Source organism: Rhincodon typus, chromosome 1 (genome assembly GCF_021869965.1).
Source record: "Rhincodon typus isolate 14 chromosome 1, sRhiTyp1.1, whole genome shotgun sequence".
NCBI classification, from domain to species: domain Eukaryota; kingdom Metazoa; phylum Chordata; class Chondrichthyes; order Orectolobiformes; family Rhincodontidae; genus Rhincodon; species Rhincodon typus.
In genome coordinates this window covers 81667780-81683381 of record NC_063332.1, presented here as the reverse complement: position 1 = coordinate 81683381, position 15602 = coordinate 81667780, and the positions used below count along the sequence as shown (strand labels likewise).

The window sequence follows — 15602 nt, the reverse complement described above, 5'->3', positions numbered from 1 at the left end:
CTTGAAACAAACAAAAACAGAAATTGCAGGAGGAACTCAGCAAGTTTTCCAGCTCCACACTGTGTTATCTCAAAACTTCAACTCTGTTTTCTTTTTGCAGATGCTACCAAACTTGCTGAGTTCCTCCTGCAATTTCTGTTTTTGTTTGTTTCAAGTCTCCAGCATCCACAGTTGTTTGTTTAATAGGGAACAAAACCAATTCTGGACAGCTTGAATATAGTTGATTATAATGTATACATCATTTGAATAAGTTGTATAAATCATGTATCGATTGTGTAATATGATAATCAGAATGATCCTTGAGTCTTGCGAACACAAAGGTAGAATTTCAATAACAGAGGTTATGTAGAAAAAGCCATAATAGTGGCAAAAGTCTAAGAAATGAGGACAGTCTGGAATAACTTAATTGTTTCATCGTTCAAATGAAGAGGGGGGATGAAGGGATCAAAATGGTGTAAAAGACTGTAAATGATACCATAAAAATTAAATTTAGAACACTACTTCAAACTGAAATATGATAGTCGGACAAAGGGGATAGTAGTAAAATGGCAATGATATTGGAATAGTAATCCAGATTCTCAATTAAAACTCTGGAGATGTATATTCAAATCCCATCATAATAGCTGAGGGAATTTCAATTCAATCAGTTAAATAAATTAATAATGAAGTTAAAGGCTAGTTTTGTTGATGATACACAAGAAATAACTGGATTGTTATAAAACCATAATTTGAGATGTAGGATTGGTAGAGAAAAATCTGGCTTTGAGAGTCTGGTAAACAAAGCTTAAAATAATTGCAAATCAAATGGTAGCCTGTGTTTATTTAATGAGTTCAGAATTAGAAGTTTGAAAATACTAAATAATAGGTAACCCATTTCTGAAACTTAATAGGGAACAACACATCTACAGTTGTCTTCATAATAAGCATAAATTATTCATCTGGGTAAAGATCAAAGAAAGGTTTGAAAGCAAAGGATAAACCAGGAAAGATCTTAAAATATCCATATAATTTTCAGCTGTTCTGACTTTCACACTATCCAGTTTCTCAGGGAACAAGACGAGAATTGGCCATGACATAGAAATGAAATAACTTGGACTAATGATGAGATATAAATGTTTATACTTAAGTACACTGATCAGTGAATAGTGAGATACTGATGTCACCATTTAAAGATCGGGGGCACAATGGGAATTCTTTCTTGACATCAACATCACAAATTTTCTACTCTTACCACTTTTTCTCAACATTTTTCTCATTACCCATTGGGAATATTTCACCCAAATAATTGAACTGTTTTTTCTTGAGAGCTTATATCATCTGGCAAAAGTCAAATCTGCTGTAACAATTTGTTCAGCAAAGCTGCTTTGTTGTCTGAAGATTCCTCAATGGGGTACTCAAGTGGGTTGCACTGCTGATTCTTGTTTTCAATATTTGCTTATTCAGTGGCTCCAATTGGAAAAGTTGTTGCATTAGATGTAAGCTTGGCCTCCAGGTATGACTTTGACTGCTATAGCATTCTGCACCTGGAATGTTCCACACAGTTTTGTCCTGGTTGCTACAGGATATCCTCATTCAGAGGAGGCACTGCCCCTCACTCATCAGACGATATTCCATAAAAGATAAAAGACTGTGGGCCTTCTCCACTTACTCTGCATCTGATAGAACTTTTTGCAATAAACCCTGCATTTGAAGGTTGGTCCACATCTGTTAGAGGTTGCTGTTGTCCTGGCCTTCCTGACGTACATTTTCCTCATCAATTTCTGTGGTAACTCTTCATGCAGTGGATACAGAGATGGCAATAGGTGACAGTTTCAAAGACCCTACATGGGTAATATCGGAAACAAAGCAGCTTTGCAGTATTGTCATCAGTCAGCAGTCAGACAAATGACATTTTTCAATCATCATCCATACACTGGAACATGGAGGCCTCCAACAAGAAGGGCAATGGGATGTCTCTACATGGACCTACATAGTAGAATTTATTCTGAAGTATGTTTCACAATCCAAACCATAGAAAACTGTAATGTGGTAGGAATAATAACTCCACTATCCTCACCCCAAAACACACCCCCCCCCAACCCCCCCCCCCCACACCCCCCACCACCCCCCACCCGCAATCCATATAAGCCTGGAAGGGGAAGAGAATTGTATGAAAATGTGACAGACCAAGGTGTGAGTAAAACAGTTCCTGTGAGACCTTGAGATGTGCTTGTGAATTGTGAAACATAGCTGACACTTTATAGCTCACCTAACATTACCTCTGCCTAACAGTGATTACTAAGATTCATTTGTAATGATCAATGACACAGTCGAGATTGCTTTTGACCAGAATTCTTATTTGGTATGGTTTATTTCTGTATGCCGTTCATATGCTGAATTTTGCGACTATAGATGTCTCCAACCTTTACCGTGAAAGTGCTTGATTGATGCAATTGTCCCTCTTACATTGCTCACAAGTAGAACTAGCTCCCTCAAACAAACAAAAGCACTTATTCTGCCAATTCCAGCTGCAGTGGCAGTATTTTTCATTTGAATTGGACATTTGGAAATCAGATGAGGATGGGAGGCAACACAAGTCATGCTTCACAGTGAGTCACCGGCTCAATCTGTCAATCCAGGTAACAACCTCCTATGATTAGAGGGGAGCAATGCTACTTCTGAATGAGGATGTTCTCGGACATATTTCTTCTTTCTTGCCTTCCCTGTTAAGCCCCAGCCCTTTGCTCTTCACCATCACATTGGATACTTTCCCAACTTCTGTGATCATAGACATCGCTCTCCCTGATTTTTTTTAAAATAAACCTCTATGATCATGGTCTTAATAAACCTCCTACCAAATCTGCAGTTAAAATTATGTATCTCCCAATTTTATTTTTGGTCTTGAAATCTTTGGTCAGCAGTATCTGGCTGAGCAATCTTCTTCAAGTTAATCTTATCGCACTGCAACCTGGAAAAGGCTCAAGAATGGTGCCCCAAGAACAGACTGTTTCACATTCTCCTGCTGGGAAACTACACCAGTGGGATCACCATCTTCATGGTCAACAAAAAGAAAAATGCAGAATTTTGCAACTTGTGCGCTAGAACACTCAAGGATAATCTCAGGAGTGACCATCCAGAAAGCAGGGCTGCTATCATATTATGTGAACTAGCAAGACTCCAAATTGTTGCCCTCAGTGAGGCCTACCTTCCTGGGGAGGGCTGGCTGAAGGGACAAACACAGAATACACCTTTTCAAATGAGAAAGACTGACATTAACCCTCATATCAATGGTTTTGTCATCTGGAATGGGATCTTGATGCATTGCCAAAATTCCCCAGTTGTACAAATGAAAGGATCATGGCTCTTCACCTACAGTCCAGTTGAAATCATAGAATGATAGAATCCCTACAGTGTGGAAGCAGGCTATTCAGCCCGTTGAGTCCGCACCAACCCTCTGAAGAGCATCCCATCCAGACCCACCCCCACCCTATCTCTGCATTTCCCTCCCTAGACACTATGGGCAATTTAACATAGCCAGTCCACCTAACCTGTATATCTTTGGACTGTGGGAGGAAACCGGAGCACCTGAAGGAAACCCACGCAGACACGAGAAGAATGCACAAACTCCACACGGACAGTCACCTGAGGGTGGAATCGAACCTGGGTCCCCGGCGCTGTGAGGCAGCAGTGCTAACCACTGAGCCACCGTGCTGCCCAAAATCAATATGCCATAGTCATCAGCACTTTTGCCCAATCCTTGACCCATTTGAAGATGTAAAGATAAATTCTGTTCTGACCTTGATGAAGTTCTCACTGCTATGCCAAAAGAAGAGATGATTGTCCTTCTGGAGGACTGTACCATCAGGGTCGCCATTACTCTGATGTTTGGGGTGGAAGCATTGAGAAAAACTGGGTGGGAATGATCTGCAGCACTGTGCCATCTCATCCTGTTAATTGATGAATATGTACTTGTTTATGATTAAAGAGCTAAAGTTTAAGCTGGATATTAGTTAGTTCATAACTTTTTTTGCCAATTGTTTAAAGAATACATTTGTTCTTAATAAACAAGTTTTTTTTTGAGTTTATTGAAGGAACCTGTTTAGAATCTAAAAGAAAACCAGAAATTGCTGGTAAAAAATCAGCAGGCCTAGCAGCATCTTTGGAGACAAAGCAGAGTTAATGTTTTGGGTCCAGTGACCCTTTTTCAGAACTGATTGCACCCCAGAAAATGTTGGTATTCATGCTAGAGAAGTGGTTGGGGGAAAGGGGAAAGAGTAAACGGTAGGTGGAGATGGATCCCACAGAGAGGGAAAAACAGCTGGGCAAAGGAGTGGGTAAAAGTCAGCCTGGGAGAATGAATAGCTGCTAATGGGGTCAATTAGTGGCTGACAAAGAGTTGGTTGTGATGGCAGCCCATGTGATGACAAAGCTTGGTGTGAGGGGGGTTGGAGTAAGGAAATGGGAGAAGGTGCTCAGGCCCTGAAATTATTGAACTCAATATTGGGTCCTGAAGGCTGCAAGGTCCCCAAGTGGAAAATAAGATGTTGTTCTTCCAGCTTGTGCTGAGCTTTACTGGAGCACTGCAGCAAGTCAGAGACCGAGATGTTGGCCAGGGTGCATGAAAATGGCAGACAACCAGAATGTTTGTGGAGAAGTGGGGCTTGATTTTCATGCCCATTCTGCAAGTTTATTAGTGTTTCTTATCTCTATTTTTTCACAGACCTCCTCTCCATTAACCAAAACCCAAAACTTGAAGTTGTCTGAAAATTTTAAAATTATTCTTCCGATTCCCTAGTACAATCATCTGTGCAACTAGAGGACAGCAGAGGGCCTTTAGGAACACCAGTCTCTGCCTTTTTGTCACTCTGAGTAAGTATCTTTAACTCTCATGCTGCATTTGCAGTTTTGTATCTAGCTTGTTTTCCATTCTGCTACCCACCCCTTGACTCCACACGTTCTGACTTTAATCATAAGTTGACTATGGAGGAGCTTATCAAAGGATTTTTGAAAAGCCAGATATATTATTTTTAGCCTTGTTATACTTTGTTATTTCTTTAAAAAAATTTCAATATAATTGGTTAAGCATAAATCTTCCCTTTTGAAATTTGTGTTCAATACACTTTACTATATTTTCAGTTTCTCTGTTTTTTTTAAATTGAGTAGGGATTCATTGTCTTTCCTACTACTAACACAAAATTAATTGATCTTTGGTTCCTTTGTCTTGTTTTAGCTCCCTTTTTAAACATAAGAATCACATTAGCTTTGTATCAGGCCACTAGCCATATTCCCTTTTCTAATTAATTTTTATAGATATGTAATAGTATCTCTGCAGTTTCTTTCCTAACTTCTTTTTAATATGTGTGGGTGCAATCCATCCAGGCCAGGGGATTTATCCTCTAAGTTTAATTAGTTTATCAATTATCTATACTTTCTATCTAAAATGCTTACTTTTTTTTAATCTATCATCATGCCCACAATGTTAGTCTCCATGGTAAAAACTGAAATAAAATAATTATTTAATATTTCTACTCCCTAGGTGTTTCAAAATGATGAAAGGAAATGATATCTCTGTATATATGCCAACAATAATCTCAGAGGTGATTTTATGTGCGCTTATAGCCAGTGGGGAGACTTACCCAATGTCTCTGTGTTTCAGGAAATTGACAGTGTTCTGTGCACAATTTTCCACCTGTCAATTATACTTAACAGGAAATTGGCAATAGGGCAATCCCAGTTTCTTGATATGTAAGCCATCATGGTCTTGTTACATACACCTATCAGTCATAGTAATGCACCCCAATGCTTTGTATCTAGCAGTACTGTACCTAATCTCGGTGCACTTCATGCTGACAGTTTACAATACAAGTGAAAAAATGTTCTAGACTCTAGCAGTGACATCCTTCACTTTGATGAACACAAAATATGAATAAACAAATTTCAGATAGTGCTCCATCTAATTCTGGTACTTAAAAAAATGATACAGTTGTTATACATTGACAGATCATAGCATAAAGACTTTGAAAAAAATGCACATCAGGCAAAAATTTGCCTCATAAGAAGAAAAAAAAATTTCTTTTGCCATCCAAATAATGTGAGCATCAAACTAGTTGCTTTTTGATAACGAACAGCCGGACGCACACAACGACATTTCGACAGTCATAAAAGAACAGCAATTCTGATGATTATCACAATGAAGCAACTGATGATATCTTTAAAAAAATGTTAAATACCAAGCAAGCAGAATGCCATACATAAGTAAATTACTTCTCCTGCCCTGTTCTTTGCAGTGACATTTCAACGCACCAACAACAATGTGGCTCCAAATGCCAAACAGAAAACTATTGGTCCTGCCAGATCAGTCTCGTTCATGATGCTGCCATCTGCTGGTTTCATTGGATTCAGAACTGTTAAGGTTTTCTGCCAGATGTGGTCAAAGTTGATCCCAATTTCTGTGAACAAAACAAATTTGTTTTAGGATTCCACATAACAAGATGTGCATCTCTAGTTGTATCATTTCTGAGGCTTTCTAAAACTCTTAATGGCTGGCTATCTTCAGACAAAGGCTGTAATTTGGCAATCAACAGTTTGTTTATAAATAGTTATTATCTCAAAAGACAGGGATATAGATTTAAAAACCAAAAGAACCAGGAACAAACACAGAAGTTGCTGGAAAAGCTCAGCAGATCTGGCAGCATCTGTGAAGAGAAAATCAGAGTTAACATTTCAGGTTCTGAGGAAGGGTCACCGGACCCAAAACATTAATTCTGATTTTCTCTTCACAGATGTTGCCAGACCTGCAGGGATATAGATTTATTTGATTAAAAATGTCAAGTTTACTTTTTATTATCTAAAGGATTTTTGGATTTCTACTGTGCACTAGGCATCATGTTCTACTATTCAATCCAAGTTTCCATGAAAATTGCAAGTCTTCATAGTAAATGGTCCAATTTGTCCAGAATATCTGCTATCTTTATTTTTCAATATTGTTATTACGGTTTAAATTTCATTGCCATTGTTAACAGATGGAAATTTAAATCCACATTGACTAATGAAACTTTGAAAACTCAGTGAAGACTAACAAGGTACATGAGCTCCACCTGATGGTCGAGAGTAATAAAGAGTTTCCTGAATTATTAGGACGCACAAGATGCAGAAGATGTAATTTGTCTGCTTAATCAGATTCATAGAGTAGTATAGCACAGAAACAGCCCCTTTGGTCCAACTCATCCATGCCGACCAGATATTATAAATTAATCTAGTCCTATTTGCTGTAATCATAATTTTTAATTCAAAATGACAAAGCAATGTTGGTAATTGTTTGGAATTTTAGTCTTCATGGCTCTTCTTTTTAAATTGACTTATGGGACATGGACATTGCTGGCTGGGCCAGCATTTATTGCCTATCCCTAGGTACCCTTGAGAAGCTCACCACCACCTTGTTCTGTGTCCCACAAATGAATTTAAACAAAGCCTACAAATACCCATTAGATAAGCGACCTACTAATTAACTCTTGCTTAGATAGTGATGGTCAAGGGAAGAACTTTTGTCAGGCTGCAAAGAAAACTGTCTCATCATCTGGAATAATAATTCCTTCCTAACAACGTGGTTGTGACTACACACCAAGGACTGTAGAGGTTCAAGAAGGAAATTGACCATCTGTTTAGGGTAATTCGGTGTGCACAATAAATGCTTGCATAGCTAGCAACATTCCTCACCCCTTGAACAATTTATTTTTAAAAATCTATGGAAACATGTAGATGGGGATTTCTGCCTACCTCTTCATCTGAAAGTCAGCACCTCTGTCAATTGTCAACTTGCAGCCTGGATTTAGAGCTCACACCTCGGTATAGCCTCAAACTTCTGACCAAAGTTAACATTGCTACGAATTTGGTCACACAGTATAGAAACATATACACATTTGCACTATAATATGGTGATCAGGCATATGTTATAATAATAAACACCTCAGCCCTAATTCTCCCATGCTCAAGGAAAGCTTTAACAACGCCTTTAAAAATGCACAACACAATTGTTATCTGAGATTCCAATTCAGCCAGCTTGCCAATTTCTGTCCTTGATTTGGATATGCTGGCATTCCTGTCAAAGACAGCAAATCACATATAGTTTTAGTGATATATAAACTATATATAGTGATATATATCCATGAAAATTTGCTTGTACATTTAAACTTTAATTTGAATTTAAACATAACTCAAAAAGAATTTTTGCTTGCAAATGTGCAAGTTGTTATAAAAGTGAATGAAGTAACCAATTAAATATGTTCAGTCTCAAATCAATTTTAAATGCAGAGCAGAGCATCTCTACAACAAAACAAAAATGGAATAATACTCAAGCTATCACTCGAGTAAATAACTAATTACGTCTCATAGTAAGCTTAAATATACTTAAAATGCCATTCCATGCTTTTTTCTTATTTTAGGTGGCTATCACAGTCATCGTATGAAGACAATAGCTATGATAATAGATTTGCCAGTTGCTTGACTTGATTTAAAATATATGTGAAGGCATCTTACATTGATGAAGGTATCACTCATGAAATTCCTATTAAGACCAAATATAGTATTCATGAAAAGCAAGTTACAAAATAATGCCTTTTTCCCCGTAACATTCAATGGGAAGATATATCATGAAAACCCATGGAATATGATTTATTAAAGACAGTTGAATAAAGTTGCTACAAAATGAAGGGTTATGTTTGAGTCAGCATCAGCTTTATAATTTAAAATATAGACCTATGACTATGATTTGTAAAGTAATTTGCTAATGCCATCTATTTAAAATTAATTCAATTTAGGATTAGGTGTCAGTAATTAGGTAAAGATGTAAAACAAATTGGTTCAATGGTTCAATCTGCTCTTTTGTAGTTTGATTCTAGATCAAATTGTTGTGTTGATTTAACATGTTTACACATTGAAAGTGCATTTTTTCCTTAATATTAAATGTGCTAATGAACTTCCAAATGGCTAAAATGGATTCTTCACGTTTACATATCTAGATTTTGAGAAAAGAGTTGAAAATTGTGCTGGAAATGATCAGCCAGACTTTTGACTATAGGGCTGATTGTTTATCATAAGATCATTGGAACAGGACTACGCCATTGACTCCCTCAGTCCTCCTAGTCCACTATTCAATGACATCATGGCTGATCTAATTCCTTTGGCCCATATCCCTTAATACTTTTGCTTAACAAAAAATTATCTAGCTCACATTTAAAATTAACAGGCATAACCTAATATATCATGAATTAACATAATCTGCATACTTGTGATGATTTTAAGTACCCAGATGTTTACAGGCATCAGATTCTATTTACATTGAAGCATTACCATTGCTAAATAAGTGCCCTCAGAAAACTTTCTTTCTCCTTGGCCCTAACTAAAGCTAAGCGCACTTCTGGGATCCACAGCTGGGGTGAGGGTACTCTGCCCTAAAGCAGAGACCTTTGGTCTTGCAGATTTGGGCAGATGACTCCAGGGGCATTTGTGGCTAGGCTGATATTGTCCTGCCCAGATGCTGGCTCGCTCTCTTCCATTTCAGCTTCCACCATACTGAGGTTTGCAGGCAGGGTGGAGGGGCTGATCACTCTGGAATGCCTTGATAGGTGTCGTCGGGGGTGCGTCCGCCCGCTTACTCCTCCACCTCTGAGCCCACTGGCACCATCCTGTCTCCTTGACAAAAAGGGACATCTGGAGTAAAGTTTGAGGCCCCTCATTAGCCTAACGCCTTGCCATTGCTGAGCATCAATGGTTAAAGCAATGGAGTGCAGATCTGTTGGCATCTCCAACAGCCACTGGGCATTCTGCTGGGCTTTCCAACTGTCAATCTGTCCACAGAGACAGCCAGCTATATGTATGCTAGAGCCAGCTGTTGAGATTTTGCTGTTTTGTTTTTTTCTCTATTTTGGCTTCAAACTGTGAGTTGAAGCTGTGAATCAAAAATTGAACTTTAACAGCAGCTTTTTTTTAAAAAGAGAGAACAAGCCAACTAATTTTTGCATATGGGAACTGGCCTGGAAAGATATTGCAAGCTATTTATTGTTCTAAGAACACCACAGATATTTTGACTCCAGGTTCTTTTATGGACAAGGACTGTCAGCTGGTTGCATGTTAAATTGGTCAAGCAAGAGGAGGCCACCAAGAGGTGGCCAGTCAATCGTAGAGAATGTCAAAAAGGAAAGCGAAACCAGAGAAGTACACCAATGCCTCTACTTCCCACAAGGCTAAGACCTGATCCAGTCCATCCTCGGACGTTGTGGGAGGCTAGGGAAGAAATTGCAGAGGCCCTTGCACTGATTTTTGCTTCATCTTTAGTCACTGGTGAAGTTCTGGAAGACTGGACGGTGGCTAATGTTCTTCCATTGTTTAAGAAGGGTAGCAAAGACAAGTCATGGAACTACAGGCCAGTGAGCCTGACATCAGTGGTAGTTAAGTTATTGAAAAGGAAACTGAGGGACAGGATCGACAAAAGTTTGGATAGTCAAGGTCTGATTAGGGACAGTCAACATGGATTTGTGCACGGGAAGGCATGTTTGACAAATCTTTTACAGTTTTTTGAAGAGGTAACCAAGAGCATAGATGAGGGCAGGGCAGTGGATGTTGTCTATATGGACTTCAGCAAGGCCTTTGACAAGGTCTTGCACAAAGGGAACTAGGAGTACAAATACATAACTAGAGGGCATAGGTTTAAGGTGAGAGGGGAAAGATTTAAGAAGGACCTGAGGGGCAACTTCTTCACGCAGAGAGTGGTGAGTACATGGAATGTGCTGCCAGAGAAAGTGGTTGAGGCAGGTACAAGAGCAACATTTAAAAAAAACATTTGGATCGGTACATGGATTGGAAGGAATTAGAGGGATATGGACCAAATGTGGGCAATTGGAATTAGCTGAGTGGGCACCATGGTCAGCATGGATCAGTTTGGACTGAAGGGACTGTTTCTATGCTGTAATATTCTATAACTCTATGACTATGTAAATTTGGTATGTCCACAATGACTCCTACCAATTTTTATAGATGCACAATGGAAAGCTTCCCATCTGGATGCAACACAGAATGGTATGGCAACTGCTCTGCCCAAGACCACAAGAAATTACAGAGAATTGTGAACATGGTCCTATCCAAAATGAAAACTAGCCTTCCTTATATTGACTCAATTTACACTTCCCACTGCCTCAGGAAGGCAGCCAACATAGTCAAAAACCCTTCCCACACTGGTTATACTCTCTCACAGCATCTTCCATTGGACAGAAGATACAAAAGTTTCAAAACACTACAAACAGATTCAAGAACAGCTTCTTCCCTCTTGTTATCAGACTTATGAATTGGCCTCTCATAAGTTAGAGTTGACCTTTCTCTGCACCTTCTCTGTAACTGTCATACTATATTCTACATTTTGTTTTATTATCCTGATGTACTTATGTAAGGTATGATTTGCCTGGATAGCACGCGAAACAATATTTTTCATTGTCACAGTACATTGACAATAATAAATCATATTAAATCAAATCAAACCAAAAGGTTTGTGGCTTTGAGAATCTCCTGGAAACTGGCTGCTAAGTATTACACTCTCTGGTTTTATATCCAGTTTAAGGATCAGAGGAATTTTCTGAGAAAAGAATCCCAGTTTGTAAGAGATAAGTGAATTTCCTCAGAGCCGGTTGGAAGCAGTTGGAATTGATGGGTAACTTTGGAATTCAAGCAAGATCCAATCCAATGTACCTTCCATACAAAACAGAGATCAAAGATTCCATAAAGACATGATGCTTATCAACTCTTTTATTTTCTCTTTTAATTTATCCATTAACTGTGTCTATGTGTGTGAATGTGGATAACAATCAAAGAAGACTGCATTTAACGCATAGACTTTAATCAGATTGCCTTGCATTTTAGCTTTGCTTTGCTACAGTTACTGTATTAATAATAAATTGTTAATTTCTGTTTAAGTTATAAACTTGGTGTGTGATTTCTGTTATTCACAAAGATTGCTTAAGAACAATAAGAGATAGCAAGAATTGCTGATGCTGGAGTCAGAGATAACACAGTGTGGAGCTGGAGGAACACAGCAGGCCAGGCAGCATCAGAGGAGCAGGAAAGTTGATGTTTTGGGTCGGGACCCTTCAGAAAATTTTCAACTTTCCTGCTCCTCTGATGCCGGGGATCAGGGCTGGGAACTAAATATCTGAGGATACATGTCCCATTGAAAGGATAGGCAGATGGGCAGAGTGGACCTAGTTAGTAAGAAACGAAATAAAATCAATAACAAGAAGTAATACGGAGACAGAAGGTGCCAAATCTGTGTGGGCACAGTTGAGGAACTGCAAAGGAGAAAAGACACTGACGGGAGTTGTGTACAAGCCTCCTAGCAGTAGCCAGGAAGTGGGGAAGAAAATAAATCAGGAATTATAAAAGGCATGTAAGAAAGGCACTATTACAATAATCACGGGAGACTTCAATATGCAGGTAGGCTGGGAAAATCATTTTGGTATTGGATCTCAAGGAAAGCAATTTATAGAATGTCTACAAGATCTTTTTGGAGCAGCTTGTGATATAGCCCACTGGGGATCAGGCAGTCCTAGATTTGGCAGTGTAATGAGGCAGACTTGATGAGGGAGCTGAATGTGAAGAGACTCCCGGGGAGCAGTGACCATAATATGATAGAATCCACCCTGTAGTTTGAGAGGGAGAGGGTTTCTGGCAGGGGTTTCTGGGAGTAATTTTGGAGGCACAGCAGAAATTCACCCCAAGGAAGAAGAAACACTCTAAGGGGCGGACAAGGCAACCATGTCTGACATGGGAAGTAAAGGACAGCATAAAAGCAAAGTAAAAGCATACAATGTGGTGAAAAATAGAAGGAAGCCAAAGGATTGGGAAGTCTTTAAAAACCAGCAGGGGATAACTAAAAAGCATTGGGGGGGGGGGGGGGGGGGGGGGGGCAACGAGAGGATGAAATATGACAGTAAGCTAGCTAGTAATATATAAAAGAAGATTGCAAGAGTACCCAAAAGGTAAGTGAGAGGCCACAGTGGACATTGGACCACTGGAAAATGAAGATGGATAAGTAGCAATGGGGAGCAATGAAATGGCAAGGAACTTTTCACCAGTTTTCACAATGGAACACACCTGTAGCATACCAAAACTTCAAAAGAACCAGGGATAGAAGTGAGCATAATGGTCTGGACTAGCTGAAAGTTCTGAAGGTGGATAAATGGACTCCACTCCAGAGTTCTGAAGAAGATACCTGAAGAGATTGTCGAGGAAACGATGGTGATCTGTCAGGAATCAATGGAATCAGGGAGTGTCCTAGACGATTGTAAAATGTATAATCTAACAACCCTGTTTAAGAAGGGAGGGAGGCAGACAACAGAGAAGCTATAGGTCAGTCAGCCTGACTTTAGTTATTGGTAAGGTTTTAGAGTCCATTATTAAAGATGAGATCGTGGACTACTTGCCAGTGCATGGTAACGTAGGGCTGAGTCATTACAACTTTGTCAAGGGAGGTCATGCCTGAGAAATCTATTTGAATTTTGTGATGAGGTAACAATCAAGTTCAACAAAGGAGAGCCAGTAGATGTTATCTATTTCAATTTCCAAAAGCCCTTTGACAAGGTGCTGCACAGCAAACAGGTTAATAAGAACCCATGATCCTGGGGACAAGGTACTGGTTGGATAGGGGATTGGCTGACTGGCAGAAAGCAGAAAGTGTGGATCAAAGGGTCTTTTTCAGGATGAAAGCTGGTGATTTATGGAGTTCCGCAGAGGTCAGTGTCAGAACCACAACCATTCACTTTATACATTAACGATCTGGAAAAAAGAACTGAGGGCATTGTTGCTAAGTTTGCAGATGACACAAAGATACATAGGGATAAATAGTGTTGAGGAAGCAAGGAGACTACAAAAGGACCGGGACAGGCTATAAGAATGGACAAAGAAGTGGCAGATGGAATTCAATGTGGGAAAGTATGAGGTTATGCATATTGGTAGGAATAGAGGTGTAGACTATTTTCTAAATGGGGAAAGGCTTCAGAAATCTGAAACACAAAGGGAACAAGAAGTCTAGTTGAAGAGTCTCTAAAGGTTAACATGCAAGTTCAGTTGGCATTTAGGAAGGTAAATGCAATGGTCGCATTCATTTCAAGAGGTCTACCAATGTACTGCTGAGGCTGTATAAAGCTCTGGTCAGACCACATTTGGAGTATTGTGAGTAATTGTGGGCCCTATCTCTAAGGAAGGATGCATTGCCCTTGGAATGAGTCCAGAGGAATTTTACAAGAATCATCCTGGGAATGCAGGGCTTGTCAAATGAGGAGCAGTTGAGGACTCTGATTCTGTACTCAGTGGAGTTCGGAAGGATGAGGGTCTCATTGAAACTTACAGAATACTGAAAGGCCTGGATAGAGTGCAGGTGGAAAGTATTTTTCCACTACTAGGAGTGGAAAAGGTGAAGGGAGGATGTTTTAAAACTAAGATGAAAAGGAATTTCTTCAGCCAAAGGGTTGTGAATCTATGGAGCTCATTGTCACAGAAGACTGTGGAGGTCAAGTCATTGAGTGTAGTTAAGACAGAAATAGATAAGTTCTTGATTGGTAAGGGATCAAAGGATTGAGGAGAAGGGAGGAGAATGATATTGAGGAATATATCTGCCATGATTGAATGGCGGTACAGAGTCGATATGCTGAATGACCTAATTCTGCTTCTATATCTTGTGGTCTTATGGTCCCTGCTTGCTGAGGAGTTCCAGATCCCTTTGTGAACTGTAGTGTTCTACTGTCTCTCTCCAGTTAAACAAAATTCTGCTGTTCTATTCTTTCTGCCAAATTTTCCCACATTATGCTCCATCAGCCAAATTTTGACGATTCACATCATCTATTTATATTTTGTTATGGACTTTTTGTATCCTCCTCAAAATTTGTATTCCTACTTATTCAGTCTCATTAGTAAATTTCATTCATGAGTTCATAAGTTCATAAGAAATAAGCACAGAATTAGGCCATTCGGCCCATCAAGTTAACTGCACCATTTGATCATGGCTGATATGTTCCTCACCCCCATTTTCCTGCCTTCTCCCCGTAACCCTTCAACCCATTACCAATTAAAAATCTGTCTAACTCCTCCTTACATTTACTCACTGTCCCAGCATCCACTACACTTTGGAGTAGCGAATGCCACAGATTCGCAACTCTTTGGGAGAATCAGTTTCTCCTCAACTCTGTTTTAAATTTGCTGCCCCTTATCCTAAGACAATGACCCTCATCCTAGAATGCCCAACAAGAGGAAGCATCTGTTCCATGTTGATTTCATCCATACCTTTTATCATCTTGAGTCCCTCAATTTGATCTCCCCTCGTTCTTCTAAATTCCAGCGAGTATAGGTCTAAACTGTTCAATCTCTCTTCATACAACAAACCCCTCAACTCTGGGATCAATCTAGTGAACGTCCTCTGAACTGCCTGCACATCCTTCCTCAAATAAGGGGACCAAAACTGTGCACAATACTCCAGGTGCAGTCTCACCAATGCCTTGTATAGTAGCAACAATACTTCCTTTAGTATTCTATTCTATCATATTCTATTCCTTTATTCTATATATTCTATTCCTATTCCTTTATAT

General features: G+C 39.3%; 1 protein-coding gene across 1 annotated transcript in view; it reads right to left on the bottom strand.

Annotated features, from left to right (window-relative positions):
- LOC109930685 (protein YIPF5-like) overlaps window positions 1–15602 on the bottom strand; it is a 33741-nt gene that overhangs the window by 9609 nt on the left and 8530 nt on the right. The window contains exon 3 of the mRNA XM_048602882.1: window positions 6283–6428. Within this exon, the coding sequence (XP_048458839.1) occupies window positions 6283–6428 (146 nt within the window). The remainder of the gene's footprint in view (window positions 1–6282; window positions 6429–15602) is intronic.